Raw genomic sequence first — 23437 nt, 5'->3', positions numbered from 1 at the left:
GTTCTTCTTTGGTCACAAATTCCTTCCTCCTCCACAAGTCTGAGAGGTAAACTATCCTATGTTCCTCTAATTTATTTATAATCTCATTCTTTATGCCTAAATCATGAACCCATTTTGATCTTATCTTGGTGTATGGTATTGAGTATGGGTCCATGCCTAGTTTCTGCCATATTAATTTCCAATTTTCCCAGAAATTTTTTTCAAATAATGAATTCTTATCCCAAAGGTTGGAGTTTTGGGGGACAATCACTAGATTGTCCTGTGAACCTAACCTATTCTACTGATCTATTTCTTAGCCAATACCAAATGGTTTCGGTGACTGCTGCTTTATAATATAATTTTAGATCAGTTACAACGAGGCCACCTTCACTGGATTTTGTTTTTCATTAGTTCCCTTGAAATTCTTGACCTTTTGTTCTTCCAGATGAATTTTGTTGTTATTTTTTCTAGGTCAATAAAATAGTTTCTTAGGAGTCTGATTGGTATAGCACTAAATAAATACATCAGTTTAGGGAGTATTGTCATCTTTATTATATTCGCTCAGCCTATCCAAGAGCATTTAATATTTTCCAATAATTTAAATCTGACTTTATTTGTGTGGAAAGAGTTTTGTAGTTTTGTTCAAATAATCCTGACTTTTCCTTGGCAGATTTATTCCCAAATATTTTATGCTATCGACAGTTATTTTGAATGGACTTTCTCTTTGTATCTCTTGCTGTTGGATTTTGTAGATGATGTATAAAAATGCTGAGGATTGATGTGAATTTATTTTGTATCCTGCAACTTTGTTAAAGTTGTGAATTATTTCTAATAGCTTTTTAGTAGAATCTCTGAGGTTCTCTAAGTCCACCATCATATCATCTGCAAAAAGTGATAATTTGGTTTGCTCATTACTTACTCTAATTCCTTTAATCTCTTTTTCTTCTCTTATTGCCAAAACTAGCATTTCTAATACAATATTGAATAGTAATGGTGAAAGTGGGCAACTTTGTTTCACTCCTGATTTTATTGGCAATGATTCATTTATCACTATTACATCAGCATCATGTTTGTTTGATGTTCTCAAGCTAAGTCAAACCACAACAGTGGATATTCATTAACTCTCTGAGAAAAACCAATACACCCACTCAGCTCCACAGCTGCCCCTCTCCTGCCCAGGCAAGGCTTTCTAGCCTTAGACAGCCAAAGGTCAGTGAACATGGGGGCTAACCTGGGTCTCCAGCATCATTTTATTGATGGCCAGAACTTCATCAAGCCCATGGTCCATCTATGGAAACCTGTTCCATTGCCCCACTGGTCACCACACATGCCACACAATCATAATTGGCCAACATCATGTCCAAAAAAAAGCAGGAGTGCACATCTGGAGAACTTGATTGATTGCTGTGTCCACACCATGAGTGCTGAAAGGTCCTAGAGCCCTAAACACGGCCTGGCCTTCCAACACCTGAGTGGGTCAGGACTTTCAGTGGAAGTCTACACTCATTTGAAGCATCCTTAACTCTTCCCTCTCCCTTCACTACTCTCCCATTCCCTATACTATAAGTCCCCAAGTCTGATACAAATCTTAATTCTGCTAAGATGACTACCTATTTTCCATAGGTATATTCCTTTCTTTCATTTTTTTCCTTGGAGTAATTAAGGTTAAGTGACTTGCCCAGGGTCACACACCTGGGAAGTACTATGTGTCTGAGGACAGATCTGAACTCAGGTCCTCTTGACTTCAGGACTGGTGCTGTACTGCATCCCTAGCTGTCCCTATTCCTTTCTTTTAAATATTATTTTATTATCATGAAGCCACAATCAGGGTCACATAAGATTTAGCAGCTACTACTTTTAAGGACTACAACATTTGTTCTGTTATTCTGGATGACAAACGAGATAGGATTAAAACTAAGAATAATTTACTCAGCAAAACTCAATGTGCTCTATCAAGGGAAAAAATGAATATTTGCTGAAATAAAACATTCCTAGAGTTTAGAGCTGAATAGAAAGTATGACATACAAAAACAAAATTCAAGAGAAGCATAAAAAATAAACATAAATGAGAATAATAAAAAAAAAATTTTCCCCAGTTACATATCAAGAAAAATTTTAGCATGTATTTTATAGGATTTTTCTTCCTTCTTCTCTCTCTTTTCTCCCTCTTTCAAAGATGGTAGTTAGTTTCATATAGATGTGCCATCATGTAAAACCTATTTCCATATTTATCCCAGTTGTAAAAGAAGAAACAGATCAAAAGGAAAAAACCACAAGGAAGAATAAATAAATAAGTTAATAATAATAAGGGAATATACCTTATAAATAAATATAACAATAGTATTTATTATTATAATAATAAATAAATGATATATAAATTAATAAATAAGGGATTTAATAATAAGGATTATGCTTTTATCTGCACTCAGAGTCCATCAGTTCTTTATCTGAATTTGGATAGCATTTTCTTTTGTGAATTCTTTGAACTTGTCTTGGATCATTATGTTTCTGAGAAAAGTTTAACAACTGATCATCATACAATGTTGCTGATATTGTGTACAATGTTTTTCTAGTTTGGCTCATTGCACATTGTATCAGTTCCTACAACTTTTTCCAGGTTTTTTTGACCTCTGCTTGTTCATTATTTCTTATTGCACAATAGTATTCCATTGTATTCAGATTCTTCAGTCATTCCCCTGTTGATGGACATTCCCTCAATTTCTAACATTTTGCCACCACACAGAAGGCCGTTAAAATAGTTTTGTAACAGTAGCTAGATGGTGCAGTGGATAGAGCACTGGCCCTGATATTGGAAGGCCCTACCTTCAAATCTGGCCTCAGATACCTAATACTTCTTAGCTGTGTAATCCTAAGCATATCACTTAACCCTAATTATATCAGAAAAATAAAAGGTTGTCATAAATAGTCTTGCACATGTAGGCCCTTTTCCTTTGTTTAATAATCTCTTTGGGATACAGACCTAGTACTTATATTGCTGGATCAAAGGGTATTCACAATTTGGTTACTTTAGGGCATAACTCCAAATTGTTCTCCAGGATGGTTGGATCAGCTCCTAACTCCACCAACAATGCATTAGTGTCCTGATTTTCCCACATCCTCTACATTATTTATCACTTTCCCTTTTTGTCATATTGTCCATTTTTATAGGTGTGAGGTGGTAAAGTAATTTGAAACCCTTTTTCATATACCTATAGATGGTTTTGATTTCTTCATCTGAAAACTGTCTGTTCATATCCATTGGCAATTTGTCAGTTGGGAAATGACTTGCATTCTTATAAATTTGATTCAGTTCTCAAAATATTTAAGAAATAAAGTATTTATCAGAGATGTTTACTGTAAAGAGTGTTTCCCAGCTTTCTGCTTTCCTTCTGATCTTGGTTGCAATAATTTTGTTTGTGCAAATGCCTTTTAATTTAAAATAAAATTATGTGTTTTACATTTTATAATGCTCTCTATCTCTTGTTTAGTTTTGAATTCTCCTTCTGATAGTCTGATAGGCAAATTATTTCTTATTCTTCTAATTTTCTTAGAATATCACCCTTGATTCTAAACCATGTTTTACTTTGATCTTATCTTGGTATATAGTATGGATTGAACAAAACCTATTCAGCAATTGTGGGTTAATTGAGAGTAAACTGCTGAAGGATAGATAAAGTACCATTTTTGGTTTTGTATCCTTAACTTTTAGCATGGTACCACCATCCATCTATTTTTTATCCAAATTTTTTTTAACAGAAGCGATCTTTGGGGATCTTCATGTGTCCAGGTTTCAGACCAAGAGGTTTCTATTCCTGCCAATGAGGCACACAGGAGTCACTTTATTTCATTAAAGCGGGGACAATCATGCCCTTTCTGGTGCCGGTGACAGGAAGGAGTGTAAGAGCTTGAGAAGAGGCTCCTGAAATGGGAGGGAGAAGGAGAGAGGGGTTCACAAAGGCATCTGACCCAATTCAATTCAGCCACCAATCATGGAGGTCTTGCCATGAGCCAGGAATTGGGGGATTTACCTTCAAAGGGTTTAGATTTGATTGGTGTTGCCACATACACATTGAAATAAATACAGCATTTTTTGAGGAACATACTAAGAGCTAAGGAAAATAGCGCGAATTTAGGACATCAGCGAAAACTGCTTGCAGAAAATGTTGCTTGAATTGGATCTCAAGAAGAGAGGACTTTGTGAGGTAAGAGGGAAGATGGGAGCATGTTCTGGGTGTGAGGGCAGTAGGCACAAAAATATGGAGATGGGAGACAGTGTCTTATGGAAAGGACCAGAGAAGCTTTGAATTGCAGAATGCAAGAAGATGGGAAAGATTAATTGAAAACAGGTCAACAAGGACTCTAAAGACCTAGAAGTGAAAGGAAGCCCTTGCAGTTACTGAGTGGGACAGTCCTGAGCTTAAATAAAATGACTCTGGCAGCAGCAAGAACATGGACTGGAGTGAGAAGACATATGACATGGGGAGACTGTAGGAAGCTCTTGCATCCAGGCAAGAATCAATAGGAACCTGGACTAAGGAGGTAGTTGCATGAGAAAAAGAAAGATAAAGACAGCCAGTATTGGCCACTGATTGAAAGAAGGGGGAAGAGTCCAAGGTAATGCTGAAGCCACAAACTTGGGAACTGGAATGCCTATGGTGCTTTTGACAGAAATGGGAAAATTTGAAAAGACACAATATGTCTTTGTGTCTTTCTTTAAAAATAAAAAAGCCTTTTCCTTTAAATGTTTATTTTCTCTCTCCCTTTCTCAAGTAAAATTGCACCTTCAACAAGAAACCTTTCCCAATCCTTTTTAGCTCTAGTGCCTTCCCATTACTGCTTATCTTCTTTTTAGCCTGTTCATAACTTATTTGTACATAATTATAGACATGTCACCTCCCCCATTAGACTGTCAGCTCCTTGAGTGCAATGGCCATGTTTCCACCTTTTTTTTATATATATAAGCATTTGGCTTGCTTATGTGTCTGAATGTACAGTAAAGACTTGATAAACACTCATTGACCTCCTGGCTATTTTCTGGATCTCCCTTTCCCAAATGCAATCCATTTGGGAATTTTTCAACCATGTGAATGCCCCCTGTTCTTTCTCCCTGAAAGAAAGCCTTTCCTCTGGACTCCAGTGTTGTTCCCATGATGCTGTATGGCTGTGACTTCTATTCCAAAGAATTATAGTTGCAGCTCAGCAAAAGAGCAACAGTAAAATCTAGGGCAGGTGTAAATGGACAGATGGGCATTACTGCAAGGAGCTGTGGGAAGTATTATGAAGAGCTTTGTCAACACAATGCACGACTGGAAGAAAAGATCCAGGGAAATGAGAGATTAACCAAGAGGCACAACATGGGATCCAGATGACGTTCAGATCTTTGGAAGAAGACACTCAGATCCTTGGAAGAAGACCTCTAAGCATGGAGACTATTGAGTATTGTCAGGAGGACGCTGACTAGAGTAATGCAAGATGGAAAAATGTGGGTGGTTGAGAACTGAATCATTGGGGGGAATATTCTCATTGAAAATATCTGTGGTTTATAGAAGCAAAATTTGAGTGACCCCCTTCCTAGTATATGAGTTCATCGAGGTCAGGATCTATGCCTTATATCTCCTTGTATCCCACACCCCACTCTCCAATTAATGCTCTGAACTTAATGGTCACATCCAGTAAGTATTTGTAATGTTACTTCATCATGATCAAAAAATTTAGCAAAATAGTTTCAGATTAAAGATGAGCCAAAAAGGGAAAAATTTTATTATACTCAGCATGGAATTGTGGGATACCAGATACTCTCTCTTTCCCCTCCAACACACCATCCCAAATATGACACCAGATGTGTGTGTGTGTGTGTGTGTGTGTGAGAGAGAGAGAGAGAGAGAGAGAGAGAGAGAGAGAGAGAGAAGAGAAATTGACTTTCATGGTGGAAGAATAAGAGAATTAGGGTGCTCAGCAGGTCCTGGACATTCATTTGATCTTGATCCTTCTGGGAAAGGAAACACAACGGGCAGCTCCTCTTTTTCCAGCAGGAAATGGGATGGTAGGTGTAGGACCTCTCCCAGGGGATGTGTAGTCAAGCTGACATGTACAGGGAAGGTCACGATGGGTTTCTTTTCCTGGAAGTCTTCAATCTTCCCTACAGACGGGTCAGGCAAAAACTGGACAGATCCCTTTGGCCCCTCCAGTGGAGGTGCAGCTGTGGAGGCCAGTTGCTGTGGAACCTGGTGCTCTGGAGGATGGCTCTCAGGGGCTGAAGTTGGCTGAAAAGAGGGACACCTTCAAACACATACAGCTCACCACTTGAGCATCCCCGGACCCATTCTTTCCACCAACCTACTGAGACCTCTCTCTCTCTCTCTTTCTCTCTCTCTCTCTCTCTCTCTCTCTCTCTCTCTCTCTCTCTCTCTCTCGCAAATGGGACTACATGACTTGCGTAGTGTCAGACAGCCAGGAAGTGTTGTGTCTGAGGCCAGATTTGAACTCAGGTCCTCCTGACTTCAGGGTCTATCCTCTGCTCTATCCACTGCACCACCTAGTTGCCCCTACTTAGCTCTTAAAAAGAAAGATTTCAAGAGCATGACTTTTAGGGCTCCCCAATTTAAAAAAAAAGGCTTCAAAAACTGAAAGATAAAGTCTTTTCTCATGCCAAATGTAGGGGAGAAGAAGGGTGACCCTTTCTAAGCTTATGGGTCCCCAGCAGGACAACTTTGCATTCCCTTTCTGAGGGACCTTCCTCCCACATGGAAAATGCAATGTCAGAGAGCTCTCTCCAGGAGCCACTGCTGTCCAAGGTACTGGGAAGGGTGAAAGAGCCAAGCCCCTGCAAAGGATCTAGCAAACCTTAGAACCTTCTGGAAATGTGACATCTGCACAGGCACCTAGAGCTGTAGTCAGTGCCTAAGGGCTCAGCATGGAGTCAGGAGAGCCCTGGATTCCAATTCTGCCCCGACCCTACTAGCATGTGACCATGGTCAAGTCCCTCTCTTGATCTTTGGGGGCAGCAATATTCTGAAAGGCATCCATGGTGTTGTGGATAGAGAGCCGACCAATCCCAGAAGCAGAACAGTCTGGCTCCCGCACACATTGGCTCCACGCCCCTGAGTAAGCCTCTAAACTCTCAGTGGTCATAGCCACTCAGACACTCAGGCACTCCCAGACAGTCAGGACACTCTAGAAAAGTCAGGACACTCTTGGACAGTCAGGACACTAGGACACTCTAGAAGAGTCAGGACACTCTGGAAAAATCAGGGCACTGAAGGACAGTCAGAGATTCCCAGACAGTCAGGACTCTCTGGGACAGTCAGGACACTTGGATAGTCAAGTACTCTCAATCAGGAGACTCCCAGAACAGTCAGGACACTCCCAGGTCAGTCAGTCAACTACAAACAGGTGCTGCTCTGTCTTGTTAGAGAGAATGTCCTCCCCCAGAATTCCTTCTAGAAGAAATTCCCCTGGAGCCCCCAGACCCACGGGTTCCTAATCTCCCCATCACAGGAGGATGGAGAGCCCTGAACATGAGTGGTAGGAGAGCCCTGGCTCCGACTGGGTCCTGCAGGGAGGGAGGGCGAGCGTGGATTTAGATCTTTGGCTCACCCAGGAGGAAACTGAGACTGAGGTATTAAATGCTCTGCCCAAGGAGAACACCAAGTTAGGAATCAGCACAGATGGGCTAGTTTAGTGTTCCTTTGGCTGAGAATGCCAGAGGCAGGACATCTGCTGTTCACCTGCATGGGGAAAGGTTGCCTGCTGTCCACTGGAATGAGTGGGCAGGGGATCCATCTGGGGAGCCCTAGCTGGAACTGTCTCCCCTTCAGCAAAGAAGGGAAGGGGAAGGGAGAGGGCAGCAGGAGCAAGGGAGGGTGGGTGCCATCTCCTACTGTTTGGGGAAGGCGCACACAACTGGACTGAAAAATACCTGGCTTTGGAAGAATTCACACTTCCCAGAGACAGATGTTTCGATTTCGTCGCGAATTAGGGAACCCTCGCAAATCCCTACAGGCTGGAAAAAGGGGGAAAGAGGCCATTGTTAGGGAGAGCTGTGCCCACAGTGAAGCGGGGCTCTCCTCTGCTTTTCTAGCATTTTCCAGGGAGCTTCACAGCCCCCTCGGATAGACCAATGCTCCTCATTTTTCTCCCAGCTACGCTCCTGAATCTCCTTCTAGAGCTTCTCTGGAATGACCCAGAACCACCCCACCCCCCCCCCCAAGCTCACTTCAGCCGTGACCTTCTGGCACTGGAAGTATCCAATGCCCCTTGAGGCTCTGCCTGCCATTGCCTGGTCCTTCCCAAAGAGGGAGCCCGCACCAGCCTCGAGCCCATCCTGGACAGGGTCCCAGATCCCAAGCCCTTCCTTCTCTGCCTCCCCCCGATCTTCTCTGTTATTCTCCCCCACTGGGGTGAAAGCTCCCTGAGGACAGGTGCTAACTTTGGTTTCCCTGCCATTTGTGCTTCTGCCTCTGAGCTCAGAGGCTCGTACACAGTAAACACTTAATTAAAGCTCTGGTGGAGGCTCAATTATCTTTTTGACCTTAGAGAATATCCCAGCAGATAATACCAGTTCCTGGAGGGCCCAAAAATCATTTAAAAGATCTTTTTTTCTGGATTGAGTTAGCCAATTTTCTGCTAACCCCCCCTGGGGGAGAAGATCCAGAATCCTTGGCCAGGAGCTTACCTGGGCATTAGCAAGTGGCGGCAGACATGCTTTAGGCAGTGACTTGGTGCAGGGCGACTCGGTGACTAAGAAATCCACGAAGAAGGAAGGGCCCACTACCCACTGGAGGGAGGAAGAAGAAGGAGGCAAGGGAAAAAGAAGGCAGGAGAATGGGGACAAGTCAGGAGGGGAGATGATTATTATCTTGTAGAATCCAAGCAGGGAAAGGTAACATTAGCTTTCAGCTTCGCCAGACCTGAAGCTGATTATATAAATAAAAACCCCAAGCTGGAGATTCCCCATCCCTGTGTTAGGGAAAGGTTAATTCCCCACAATCTATATTGCAAGATGGCCTGAGGTATATAGATAATCCCAGGAGAGAGAGAGAGAGAGAGAGAGAGAGAGAGAGAGAGAGAGAGAGAGAGAGAAGGGGGCAAGTGGGAGGGGAACGAGAGAGAGAGATCTTCCCTCTAATCTTAAAGTAGCAGATAAACAGAGCTAGAGAACAGGCTCCCACTTACCTGGGTTCGAGCTTCGGTGACTTTGAAGAGATGAAATGCCTTCCCCACTCCAATCTCCTTGTTGATTTTTTTCAGAGATTCAGTAACAGTTTGAGAAATCCATGGATCTGAGATGTTGTTGGGAAGGAGCACGGGGCAATCGGGGCACAATGTGGCAATCTCTCTACTAGACACTGATTTTTAAACAAATAGGGAAAAAATAAACTTCTCTGTGCTCTTAAAATCATAGTTGCACATTATGTTATTGTACTACATTAGGTAGTTGGGGAATTTTCAACACACTAAGAGCTTTTTGCCAATTCAAGAAGCCTATTATACACAACTGCTCTGCTGAGGATTCGATAAAGAGACATTAAGATTTTGATCAGAGATGAAGATAAAGCTGAAGAGGGAATGTTCATCCAGTCTTGTCAGAGGCCCTAACGTCTGGAAGGATGATTAATTCTGGAGGTTGACAGTCAGGTTCCAGGAGGAACTTTACAGGCCAGTGAACTGGGTAAGATAAATTTTGTGGGAATTCATGAAAAGCTCAACATTTGCATTTAACAAAAACGAGAATGACCTAGGTTTGTCAGTCTCAGTCAGTTAGGAGCTTTTTTTAAAGTGTAGCCGGGTGATCATGAACCTTTGATCTGCTGGACTGAGGCAGTGCCCTTCAAATTAAACAAGTTCTGTGGTTCAAATCAAGCCAACGAGCATTTATTAAGTGCCTACTATGTGGTAGTACCGTGATGAACCCTGGGAATACAGAGGAAGAACATTGTCCCTCATCTTCAGGCTTTCACCACCTACTAAGGGAGACAACATGCAAACAACCATGCACAGATAAAATAAGTACAAGATGAATTGAAGATAATCCCAGAGAGAGGCACTAAGATCAAGAGGATTCCAGAAAAATCTTCCTGCAGAAGGAGAATGCTGAGCTGGAATTAGAAGGAAATCAAGGAAGCCGGGATCCTGGGAGAAGAGGGAGAGAGAGCCAGATATGAAATTAGGCATGTCCTGTACAAGGAGCAGAGGGGAGGCAATGACACATGGAGGTTGAGAAGATGGGAAAAGTAGGAAGGTACTAGGTTATGGAGGTCTTTCAGAGTCAAAAAAGTCTTAGCTTTGATCTAAGAGGCAAAAAGAATAAGGAAGGTAAAAGGAGTTTGTTGAAAAGGGGAATAACATGATCAGATCTATGGTTTAGGAAGATCAATTAGAAAGTTGAATGAAAGATGAACCATAGCATACATAGGGAAGGAGAAATTTGTTTTTGTTTTTCAGGAAATGATTTGTAGCATTAAAATCAATAAAACTTAAAGACAAATTCAACAGACCAATCAAAGGAAAAATACCTCACCTGGACGAATGGTGCAATTATAGGCAGGTAAGTAGAGAATTCTTCTTGGCAAGTTAACATAAAATATGGCTTTGCACTGGCCATAAATCTAGGGTCAAACACATTAGTGTTATAATTTCTGAGATAACAAGATGGTGTCCACATCTCATTCCACAATTTTATGCCAAGAAGCTTCACAATTGGTAATGGGGGACATAATGAGAATGCAGGATCTGGAAGGAGACTTTCCATACTGAAAGAAATCAGCATAGTGTATTTCTCAATTATATGGAATGAGAATTGAATATGCTGTGAAACAATGGGATTCCACTGGCATGCATCTAAGTAAAAGGGAAATATTTACAAAGCCAGAAGTGACCTTGGAGCCCATCCAGTTCACCCTCCTGCCCACCCTCAGTTTACAGATGAGAAAACTGAGAGGGCCAAAGAAAGAAATAGATTTATTCAATATCATATAGTAAGTGAGTAGTAAAACTCACCAAGTCTGACCCCCCCAAATCAGCTTTCTCTGCAAGAGCTCGAGGCTTTTCAGAACAAAACAAACTCAGAGACTCATTTCCCTTTGGCTCCTCTCCCCTTCCTCTCTCTGAATTCACTGAGAATAAACACTTACCGAATCATGCAGCCGCCTGGCCTCACAATCTTTCCAGTTTTTCTTGCTGAGCACGTGACAATATGTTTCTAACACATCAAGGGTGAGGTAGTACACGGAGCCTGAACCTGCCTGTGAGGAGGGGAAATAAGAGATGTTTCATGCATGGCTCGCCCATGGCAGGCAATGTTGTGCCAGGATCTGGAGAGCTGGGATCTGGGAATGAAAGACAACTATAAAACCCTCAAGTTTCATTTCATGGAGCAACTGAGAATGGGATAGATTGGAAAGGATAAGTCCCATCACATTCAGTAAGGAGATAGCCCTGGCATTGACCACCATTGCCCAAGAAGATTTCTCACCCCTTGGTCCTATCCAGATTAAGCCAAGGAGGAGTTTGAGAGGCTTAATCTACCCTAGCAGCCTCATCTCACACTAATTTTTTTTTCTCACATGCTCTATGATTATCAAATGGGATTAACATATGTAAAGCATTTTGCAAACCTTAAAATGCAATATCATTATCACCACATTATTATATGATATGTAAATGAGACAATTTATATAAGATTTGCAAACTTCAAAATGAAATATTGATTCATTCAAAATGAAAAGGATGATGTTCTTGTTGGTGGAATTGTGAATGCATGCAGCCATTCTGGAGAGCAATTTGGAATTATGCTCAAAAAGCTATCAAACTGTATATAACCTTTGACCCAGCAGTGTTACTTGAACTTATACCCCCAAAGAGATTTTTCAAAAGGGAAAGGGTCCTGTATGTGAAAGAATACTTCTTTGTAGTGGCCAGAGGCTGGAAACTGAGTGGATGCCCATCAATTGGAGAATGGCTGAATAAATTGTGGTAAATGAATAACATGGAATATTATTATTCGGTAAGAAATGACCAGCAGGATGATTTCAGAAAGACCTGGAGAGACTTACATGAACTGATGCTGAGTGAAATGAACAGAACCAGGAGATCATTATATATTTCAACAACAATATTATATGAGGATCAATTCTGATGGACGTGGCCCTTTTTGGCGATGAAATAAACCAGATCAGTTCCAATAGAGCAGTAATGAATTGAACCAGCAAAAGAACTCTGGGAGATGACTATAAACCACTACATAGAATTCCCAATCCCTCTATTTTTACCTGCCTGCATTTTTTATTTCCTTCACAAGTTAATTGTACACTATTTCAAAGTCCAACTCTTTTTGTACAGCAAAATAACTGTATGAACATTTATACATACATTGTATTTAACTTATGCTTTAACATGTTTAACATGTATTGGTCAACCTGCCATCTGGGAGAGGGGGTGGAGGAAGGGAGGGGAAAAATTGGAACAAAGGATTTGGCAATTGTCAATGCTGAAAAATTACCCATGCATGTATCTTATGAATAAAAAGCTATAATTTAAAAAAAAAAAAAAAGGATGATGTTCCTTTCATATGGGACTTCTACTTGGTTCCCAGGTTGGACCAGACATCTACTGCTTTCTTCACACAAGCACTCCCTGATCAACCTTACCTCCTCTTCCTTCAAGACTCATCTTAATCAATCAGCAAAAAAATTAATTGCTAAAAAATTAGCAAGCATTCACTAGGACCAGACACTGTATTAGGAGCTGGGGATACAATGACCAAAATGAATCAGCCTCTGCTGATCTCCTCAAGGAGCTTATGTTCCACTATGAAACCTAGCTCAAGTACCACATTCTCCAGAAAAGTTGCATTGATTCCTGCTCTTAAAAGTGAATGTTTTATTTAACATGCACAAGATGGCCTGCCATCAAAGGAAGGGGGCGGAGTGAGGGAAGGGAAAAGTCGGAACAAAAGTGGGAGCAAGGGATAATATTGTAAAAAATCACCCATGCATATGTTCTGTCAATAAAAAATTATAATAAAAAATGACCAAAAAAAGTGAATGTTCCTGTTTATTAGAGAAATGCAAATTAAGACAACTCCGAGGTACCAGTTCACACCTCTGAGATTGGCTAAAGTGAGAGGAAAAGATAATGATAAGTGTTGGAGGGGATTGGGAAAACTGGAAAACTAATGCATTGTTGGTGAATCCAACCATTCTGGAGAACAATTTGGAATTCTGGCCAAAGGGCTAAAAAACTGCATACTCTTTGATCCAGACGTGTCTCTACTGAGTCTATTTCCCAAAGAGATCTTGAAAAGAGATCTTATGAGATGTGGAAAGAGACCACATATGTAAAAGTGGTTTGTAGCAGTCTTTTTTAGTGATCCCATCTTCCTCAAGCCTTCTTGATTTTATCTTTGGGCAGGACATCCTCCCTCCCCTGACACAGTTTACAACTACTCCATAACTTGGTAGATGATCTTTGAGAGTTGTAGTCACCTGACCAAAATATCCATTCCACTGGGATCAAGTGAAGAATAATCCCTTAATTCATTCACAGAATATACATTTGTAAAAGGCAGAGATTTTTTATTTTTGCTTGTATGTCCCCAGAGGTTCCCATAGTTCCTGGCTATAGGATAGGCACATAACAAATATTTGTTGATATTTATTTATGCATCATGCTGGCCCACAGGCAGACATAGAGTCCATAGTAACCCTGAATTTGAAACTTTTCTAACTTAACTAGGTAAGATAGAGGAAGAGAAGGGGAGCCAACAAAGCATAAGGGGGAGAATCAGCCCTGGATCTTCAAAACAATAATATTGTTTGGAAAGTGGACTATCAAATGATTGGTGATTCTATTCATCTTAGGTCAACTCATTCCTTTCAAAACTTAGTTCAGACACAACCTTCTATATAAAGGTTTTCCCTATACCCCCCCCCTCTATTCTATAGTCCCTTTCTGCCAATCTCTCTCCCACATTATCTTGTATTAATTCTCTGTTTTCTATTTATATTTGTATGTATGTGTTGTTTCCTTCCATTTCAACATAAGTTCGGGAATCCTTCTCACAGTTCCAGAGAAGAGACAGTGCTTGTGGTCACTCACGGACAGAGTATAGGCCAGGAGGGAGTAAACACCTCCCCTCAGATAATTACTACCTTGGAATTATTGAAAACTTACAGATTTCTAGAAGGATCTCTGAATACAACTGCACAAAACCCATGGAGCCTGGGACAATACACCCTCCACCCTGGAAGCATTCCCCTACTTTAACAAAGGGTTAAGTCAAGTAACAGACTGGAGAAATGGGCAGACAACAACAACAATAAAATCTGACCCTACAAAGTTACTACAAAACAAGAAGATCAAGACATACAGTCAAGGTGCCTTGATCGTGTTACTGTAGTGTGACTACAGTATAACTATAGTCCTATGACTAAAAGCTCTTATGTTCAAAGCCTCCAAGAAAAATATGCCATGGCTCTAAAAGAATTTTGGAATTCAAATAAGAGAGGTAGAGGAAAAAAATAGGAAGAGAAATGAAAGTGAGAAGCAAGAAAATCATGAAAAACGAATATAGAACTTGATAAGCAAAACACTCACACAAAGGGAAAAAAACAGATTAGGGTAAAAGACGTACAAAAAGCCAATGAAAAGAAGAATGCCTTTAAAAAAAGCAGAATTGGCCAAATAAAAACAGAAGCACAAAAATTCACTGGAAAAAAACTCCTTAAAGCATAAAACTGAGACAGTTTTAAAATGAAATCAAAATCAAAATCAAAGGTTATCTATAGACATGAAGAAGTGGTCTAAATCATGTTTGATTAGAGAAATACACATTAAAACAATGCTGAGATATCACCTCACACCTATGAGATTGGCCAATATGATCCAAAAACAAGTTGGAGAGGATAGGGGAAAATTGGGACACTAATGCATCATCAGTGTAGTTGTGAACTGATCCAATCATTCTGGAGAGCAATTATGCCCAACTAGAGGCATGCCCACTATGCCCAAAGGCCAACCAAATTACCTGTACCTCTTGACCCAGCAATGCCTCTACTAGGTTTCTATTCCAGTGAGATCATAAAAACAGAAAAAAATCTACAAGTGCAAAAATAATTATAGCATCACTTTTCATGATGGCAAAATATTGAAAATTTCCGAGATACCCACCATTTGGGGAATGGCTGAATAACCTGTGATGTATGAATGTAATGGAATCTATTGTGGGATATAAGAAATGATGAACAAGCAGATTTCAAAAAAAACCTGGAAAGACTTGTACAAATTGATACAAAGTAAAATAATCAGCCCCAGGAAAACATTGTGCACAGCATCACCAACATTGTATGATGATCAGTTATAACGGACTCAGTTCTTCTCAACAGCATGATGATTTAAGACAAATATAAAGGACTCACAAAGGAAAATGCTATCCAGATAAACAACTGGTAGGCTCTGAATGCAGATTGAGGCATATCGTTCTCACTTCATTCTTTCTTCTGTTCTTTTCTTTTAATCTGTTTCTTCTTTCACAATTGTGACTAATATGAAAATATGTTTACTTGGTGAATAAACTATTTCAAAATGCTTACCATTTTCAGAAGAGAGAAGGAGGGAGGAAAATTTGGAACTCAAAACCCTGCAAAAATGAATGCTAAAAATCTTCTTGATATGCAACTGGGGGAAAAATAAAAGGCTATTTTTAAAAACTAGAATTGCTAAATGGAAAAGGAGATACAAAAAGCTCACTGACGAAGACAATTCCTTATAAATCAGAATTGAGCAAATGGAAGCTAATGACATTATGAGAAATCAAGAAACAATAAAGCAAAATTTAAAGAATTCAAAAATAGAAGACAATATAAAATACCTCATGGAAAAACAACTGACCTGAAAAATAGATACAGGAGAGATAGTTTAAGAATTGTTGGACTACTTGAAAGCCATGATCAAAAAAAGAGCCCAGACATTATGTTTCAAGAAATTATCAAAAAAAAAAAAACCCTACCCTGATATGCTATAAACAGATTATATAATAGATAATCCACTAATCACTTCCCAAAACTGACCCCAAAATTAAAATTCCCAGGAATATTTTATCTTAATTCCAAAGCTTGTTCCAGAGTTCCAAGTCAAGGAGTCAGAAAGAAACAATTGAAGTATTATGGAGCCACAGTCAAAATGACACAAGTGTTAGCAGCTTCTCCATTAAAGGATCAGAAAATTTGGAATATAATATTTCAGAGGCAAAGAAGCAAGAATTGCAATCAAGAATCACCTACCCAGCAAAACTGAGTACAGTTCTTGGGGGAAATGGCTATTCAGTGAAATAGAGGACTTCCAAATATCCTTGAAGAAAAGAGCAGAGCTGAATAGAAAATTTGATATTCAACTATAAGACTCAACTATAAAGAGGTAAATAGGAAAGGAAAATAATAAAGGAATTAAAAAGGTTAATCGGTTTATATTCTTACATGGCAAGATAATACTTGTAATTTATAAGAATCTTCTCATTATTAATGGCAATTAGGAGTATATATATACAGAGGGCACAAGTGTGTGTTGAATATGAAGAGCTGATATCTAAAAAAATAAAATTAAGGGATGGATGAAAGAGAAAGGGGGAGATAGAATGGGATAAATTATTGCACAAAAAAAGATGCGAGAAAAAGCTTTTGCAATAGAAGGAAAGGGGGGAAAGAAATGGAAAGTGAGTGAGCCTACTGATATCAGAATTGACTCAAAGAGGGAATAACATACACACTTGATTGGGTATAGAGCTTTATTTTAACCTACAGGAAGTAGGAAGGGAAGGGAATAAGGGAGTGTGATGACAAAAAGGAAGACAGGTTGGGGAGGGGTAGACAGAAGCAAAATACTTTTGAGGAGGGACAGGGTGAAAGAAGAGAAAGGAGAGAATAAATGTGTGTTTATGCAGATAGGATAGGATAGGAGATAAATACATTGAGCAATAGTAACTATGAAAAAAATTGAAGCAAATTAAGAACTGAGTCAAATTTATGAAAATAAGAACCATTCTCCAATTGATAAATGATCAAAAGTTATGAACAGTTTTCAGATGAAGTAATCAAAGTAATCAAATGAAAAAAATACTCTAACACTATTGCTGGAAGAAATGCAAATTTAAAACAATTCTGAAGTACTACTTTTGTTCTTTTAGTCAATCTGATAGATATATATGTGAAGTATGACTTCACATATATTAGTTAATAAGACAGTAAAGAAAAAAGACAAATGGTGGAGATGTGGGGGGAAATGAGACAGAATATCATGATTGATGGAGTTGTGAATTGATTCAATTATTCTGTAAAGCAATCTGGAACTATGCTCATAGGATATAAAATCATGCACACCTTTGATCTAGAAATGTTATTACTAAGTCTGTATCCAAAAAAAGAACAAAAACAAACAGGAAAAGAAATCATATCTACAAAAATATTTTGAGTAGTTTATTTTTTTTTCTGTTGACAAAGAATTGGAAATAAAGGGAATGCTCATCAATTGAAGAATGGCTGAATCAATTGTGTATGTGATTATGACAGAATACTATTGTGCTATGAGAAATGATGAGAAGAATGCCCTCAGAAAAACTTGGAGAGATTTTCATGAGCTGATGCAAAGTGAAATGGACTGTGTTCAATGTAACAGCAATGTTATAAGATGATCGGCCGTGAATGGCTTATCTATTCTCAGCAATACAATGATCCAAGACAATTCTGAAGGATTTATGAGAAAAAAAAATGCCGTTTATGTACAGAAAAAGAAATGATGATGTCTGAATACAGATTGAGGTGTACTTTTTTAGTTTATTTTTATTGAGAGATTTGGGGGAGGGTCTATGTTTTCTTTTACAACATGACTATTATGGAAATGTTTTGCTTGATAACATATGTATAACCTATATCAAATTATTTGCTTTATCATTGAGGGGGAATGGGGTGAGGAGGAAGTAAGGGAGAGAATTTGAAACTCAAAGGTTTTAAAAATGAATGCTAAAATTATTTTTATATGTAACTGAGGGAAAATAAAATGCTAAATACATTTAATGAAAAAGAAGAGGAAAAAAAATTTCATTCTCCTTGGGATGCAACATGTAAGCAGAGAAATGACTATCAGCTCTAGAAATAACATGGTGTGGGGGCTAAAGAAAGGACTAATGACCTGAATGGTAAGGATGACCCAGTCTTGAGTCTTTGTGGAATATGGTCTGTGCCGTTCTGGACAAGTCATCTTAAATCTTAGGGTCTCTAGGAGACTTCCTAAAACTAGGATTTGCTGATCTGCCTGGATGAAGAGAGGTTCCCAAGAACTCCAGTGAAATCACGTCTTGACCAACAATGAAAACAAAAAGGGGAAGAACTAAGAGTATCCCCAAAGGCTCATCACCATCTACCTTAATTAGCAGCTGAACTGAGCCTTGAAGAAAGCCAAAGAGACAAAGCTGAGCAAGTAGTACATGGCAGACATGGGAGATAAGCTGTGCAAGATCATGGTGGGAGGTAAGAGATGGATGGCCATTTCAGAGAAGATAAGTTGTTTGGCTGTAACAGTGTGAGCAGATGGACAAGGTCCCCACTGTCCCCATGACCACCCCACCATCCTCACTCCCTAGTGAACACAATTTTTACCTGACGATGTTCTTGGACATCAGCCACTCGATTGAGGCTGAAGATGTAGCCTTCCTTCCGGTCCTCATTGATCTTTTCCAAAGCAAGGCCCGCCACGGACAACACTCGAGAGTCATTGCAGCTGGGCTGGGGAGGAGGCTGGTAGACCTCACCTGGGGGAGATGTACTGCAGGCACCATGCACCAGGACCAAGAGGCCCAGGGAGAGAGTGAGGATCATGCTGCTGAACTGGCTGCCTCCGTCTGTAACAATGGGAGGCTAATACAGATCTCTCCTTTAAGCCCTTTTATCCCCTGAATCCAAGGCTGACCTTTGATGATAGGGAAGGTGATGTTACCTTGAAATCTGCAAGCAAGCGATAAATCGAATAAATGATTGACATGCACCTTACTAAGTTGGCGGCAGAACAGCGCTTGTTTCCACTTAATTTTTGTGGCCGGGCTCCCCTCCACTTATTAATCACTGATTAATAAGCTCTGTTTTCCCAACCATTTCCAAAGGGATTACTCAAGAAGTCAAAGCAAGCCATTTACCCCAAGTTCCTGGCAATGAACTCATTAGATTCTGGCTCTTTCCCCAAGTTCTCACAGAACCTCATAGGTAGAAGGGTCCACAGAAACCAGGTGACCCAACCTTGACCAGAACAAGCATCTCTTCTAAGTCAGACCCAATAACCAGTCTTCCTGCCTCTGCTGAAAGACCTCCAGGGACAAGGAGCCCAGTATCTCCAGCCAATCAGACAACCAGAATGTATTAAACCCCTATAATGTGCCAGGTATTGACCTAGTTACCATGTGTACAGAAATAAAGAATGAAACAATTCCTATTCCCAAGAAGTTTACATTAGAATAAGATATGTACGTGTGTGTGTGTGTGTGTGTGTGTGTGTGTATAAAATGTACACATATGGGATAAATATAGGGAAATTAAAGCAGAATGGTTGGGGGGTGGGTCACAAGCAGTCAGTGATTTGGGAAAGGATTCATGAAGAAAATGGTACCCCAGTTGCATCCCGAGGGAATGGTGACGAGAGGGGTTTTTCTAGGCATGGGGCTCTTTAGTGCCAAGTCCCAGAGAGAAGACATGCAGTGCCTCATGTGAGACAACGGAGAGAAAGTCCGCTTGGCTGATCACAGAGAGAAGGAAGGGAGGAATGCCCAATGAGGCTGAAAGTCAATAGAAAGAGGAGATAAGAGGAAGAGACTGAGACTTGGCAAAAGATGAATGGTGAGAGGATGATGGGAAAGGAGATTTAAGAGCAGAGGAGATTGAAGAATTAAGAGTTACCAGTTGAAGATTAAAAAGGGGAGAAGTGAAATCAGAGATATAGGACCAGTCCCATTATTTTCAGAGAATGATCTGATCTTGTGGTGATAATTATCAGTGGCTCATTATTATTAAAGGAGGTGTAATTATGGATATTAATGCTGTACCTGCCATTTAGTAGGTGCTTCATAAATGTGAATTTACTGATTAGCTAGTGTCCTGTTATTTTTATAAGTGTCTCTTGTTATTGTGGAGTCACATATTCTAACTTTGGCCCCCCAATCCAAAGGTTCCTATTCTGGTTTGTATCCTCCACTGCCCTGACTACACCCAGGTTCAAAGGACACAGGAAATTAATTCTGTAAAGTAGAAATTATACCCTGAATCACTCTGTGCCCCCTCTGTGAGAATATTCCCCAAATTCATTGATTTCTTTCTCTTTGGACTGGTGAGACTTACATGAACAGATGCTAAGTGAAACGAGAAGAACCAGGAGATCATTATATACCTCAACAACGATACTGTTTGAGGATGTATTCTGATGGAAGTGGGTCTCTTCGATAAAGAGAGCTTTACTTGATCAAAGATGGACAGAAGCAGCTACACCCAAAGAAAGAACACTGGGAAGCGAATGTGAACTATCTGCATTTTTGTTTTTCTTCCCGGGTTATTTCTACCTTCTGAATCCAATTCTCCCTGTGCAACAAGAGAACTGTTCGGTTCTGCACACATATATTGTATCTAGGATATACTGTAACCTATTCAACATGTAAAGGACTGCTTGCCATCTGGGGGAGGGGGTGGAGGGAAGGAGGGGAAAAATCGGAACAGAAGTGAATGCAAGGGATAATGTTGTAAAAAATTACCCTGGCATGGGTTCTATCAATAAAGTTTATATATATATATATATATATTTCTTTCTCTTTTGTGGGTGGGAGGCTTCCTATGCCAGTGCAATGGTTGGTCCAGTCCATCATCATCATCACCTCAATGAATCAACCCAACAAAACTGTCCTGAGAGGGGAGCTATTTTCTTGCATTTATACATCTGGGGCCTAGAATGCCAGCTTGGCTAATTAAAAAAACCCGTATGAAAGACATTGATGCTTATTCAGTCTCAAAATACACTGGAGTCAGAACACAAGAGCTTTAAGTGCTAAAGCAGGAGTTTGGGTTGTATCCTAGAGGGGAAAAAGAGGCTAGACTTTCTTGAGCAGAAATGTGACATCAAATTTGCATTTTAGGAAGATGAATATGGCAGCTACATGGAAGAGGGATTGGAAAGGGGTAAGACTGGAGGCAGGGGAGGCAGGAAGGAGCTAATGCAGTAACTGAGGAGAGAGCTCATGACTGACTTGAGGGAAATCATTAGTTGTGATTGGAGGGGCCAGTCATCACAGCAAACTAGAGTATGGCCATACTCCCGGGAGATTCCCTGTCACCAGATCGGAGATCTGGCCCTAGAAGGAATCTCAGAAGACACTGACAGAATTACTTCCTCAAGGTCACACAGGGCATGATGGGAAAGTCTCCTGACACTCGGTCCAGGGGCAGCTCCCCTCCACACTCTGACTCTGGCATCATGCTTGTTTAATGTTCTGAAGCTAAGTCATCACACAACCGTGGGTGGGTATTATTCATTAACTCTTGAGAAAAACCAATAGACGCCCACTCAGCTCCACAGCTGCCCCTCTCCTGCCCAGGCAAGGCTTTCTAGCCTCAGATGGCCAAAGGTCAGTGAACTTGGGGGCTAACCTGGGTCTCCAGCATTATTTTCTTTTTTTTTTCCAGCATTATTTTCTTGATGGCCACAACTTCAGCAAGCCCGTGGTCCATCTGTGGAAACCTGTTCCATTGCCCACTGGTCGCCACACATGCCACAAGGTCATCATTGGCCAAGACCAAGACCAAAAAAAAAAAAAAAAAAAAGCAGGTGTGCACATCTGGAGAGCTTGATTGATTGCCGTGTCCACACCATGAGTGCTGAAAGGTCTAGAGCCCTAAGCATGGCCTGGCCTTCCAGCACCTGAGTGGGTCGGGGCTTTCAGGGCAAGTCTAAGCTCATTTGAAGCATCCTCTACTCTTCCCTCTCCCTTCACTGCTCCCCCATTCCCTCCATTATCAGTCCCCATGTCTGATACGAATCTTAGTTCTGCCAAGATCACCTGGATGACACAGAAGAAGTCACTTAACTGATAAATCTGTTTCCTCCTCCCATTGGGTAGATGAGCTGTGAGAGGCGTATCTGACATAAATCTAGTATGCTAAGAGCCTATGACTCTCTCCCTATTCAAAAACAGACATTAACTCAGTCCCTTCTTAGCTCCTTAGCTGGACAATTGCAGCAGCCTCATCCTTGTTCCCTAACCTCACCTCAATCCCATCTTCCATCCATCTGACCAGCTGACAAAGTGATATTCCAAGTCAGACCGGGTCACTCCCTCATTCAAGAAGCTCTTGTGGCTCCCTATTGCCTCTTGGATAAAATGCAGACTCTAAATCTCTTCACAATCTGGCTCCAGTCCACCTCACCATACTTTATACACCTTAGTTCCCTTCCTGGACTCCATTCCAGTCAGCCAGGTCTTCCATCTTGTTCTAGCTCTAACCCTAATCCTGACTTTACTTCCAAACTCTGCCACTGACCCTAAATTTGTGCATCCTACCTGTGTGAGATCCATCCTCCCATCACCTCTTCCTTTAGAATTCCTCCCTACAAAAGGAGCTTCGTGTCACCCGACACAGGCTTTTCCTTGTCCCCCCAGTCGTTAGTACTTCCTCCCACAGCACGTTGACTTGCACATATGCTGTATTTGCTAGGGCTTTGTCTGATGTGCAGACCCCCAAGATGGAGGCATCCATAGTTCATGCCATCAAGGTTTCTTCTGAGATTCTGCATGGCTCCATGGATTCAGCAGCTGAATTTGCCATCAGAGAACCTGGATTCAAACTTCACTCAAGCTACTCACTGTGATCTGGGGAAAGTGATTTTAACTTTCTTGTGCCTCAGTTTCCCCCTGTGTAAAACGAGAGTGGGATAATGCTCTCTGAGGTCCCTTAGAGCTTAAGATCTGGAATCTTTGAATCCAAAGATTGGTACCCGGACATCAATCCATCCAGATTAAAGAGAGGACCTGCCGTCATCGACCTCCACATGGAGCCAGGTGAGACCTGAATTTTTTGTTTGTTTCTGATTGTGATTTTATGTATGAGAAGAGCACGGATGGAGAAAAAGCTATAACGAAGCTGGAGTGTACAGGGAGTTGTCTCGGGTCTCTGACATTGCAGAGGGATACATGTTTCTGCTAGCGTACGGCCTCCTTTCAGCCTGTGCCGCAAACACCCCTTCCTTAACATCCCATCCTTCTCCTGAGGCCCCTCTTTGCTATATCTGGACAACAGCCCACCCACTGTGTCCTCTATTCCACCATTGTCCCTGTTTTTCTTTTTGCCGTCAACACGGCTCCCCCTCCATTCCCATTTTAGACCCAGGGGGTGAAAGACATCTCGGTTATAGCCCCGGACAGAGGGAATACTAAGGAGCA

General features: G+C 40.8%; 1 protein-coding gene across 1 annotated transcript in view; it reads right to left on the bottom strand.

The window, feature by feature from the left end:
* Positions 1-18860, bottom strand: part of LOC127558384 (fetuin-B-like) — a 33212-nt gene extending 14352 nt beyond the window's left edge. Inside the window, exons 1-7 of the mRNA XM_051991764.1 lie at positions 18627-18860; positions 11112-11222; positions 10499-10586; positions 9154-9326; positions 8654-8755; positions 7898-7981; positions 6204-6242 (exon numbers count right to left, since the gene is read on the bottom strand). Coding sequence (XP_051847724.1) covers positions 6204-6242; positions 7898-7981; positions 8654-8755; positions 9154-9326; positions 10499-10586; positions 11112-11222; positions 18627-18845 — 816 coding nt within the window. The 5' untranslated portion in view covers positions 18846-18860. The remainder of the gene's footprint in view (positions 1-6203; positions 6243-7897; positions 7982-8653; positions 8756-9153; positions 9327-10498; positions 10587-11111; positions 11223-18626) is intronic.
* Positions 18861-23437: the final 4577 nt, after the last annotated feature.

This window comes from Antechinus flavipes, chromosome 3 (genome assembly GCF_016432865.1).
Source record: "Antechinus flavipes isolate AdamAnt ecotype Samford, QLD, Australia chromosome 3, AdamAnt_v2, whole genome shotgun sequence".
Taxonomy (NCBI): domain Eukaryota; kingdom Metazoa; phylum Chordata; class Mammalia; order Dasyuromorphia; family Dasyuridae; genus Antechinus; species Antechinus flavipes.
This window is presented reverse-complemented; position numbering and strand designations above follow the sequence as displayed.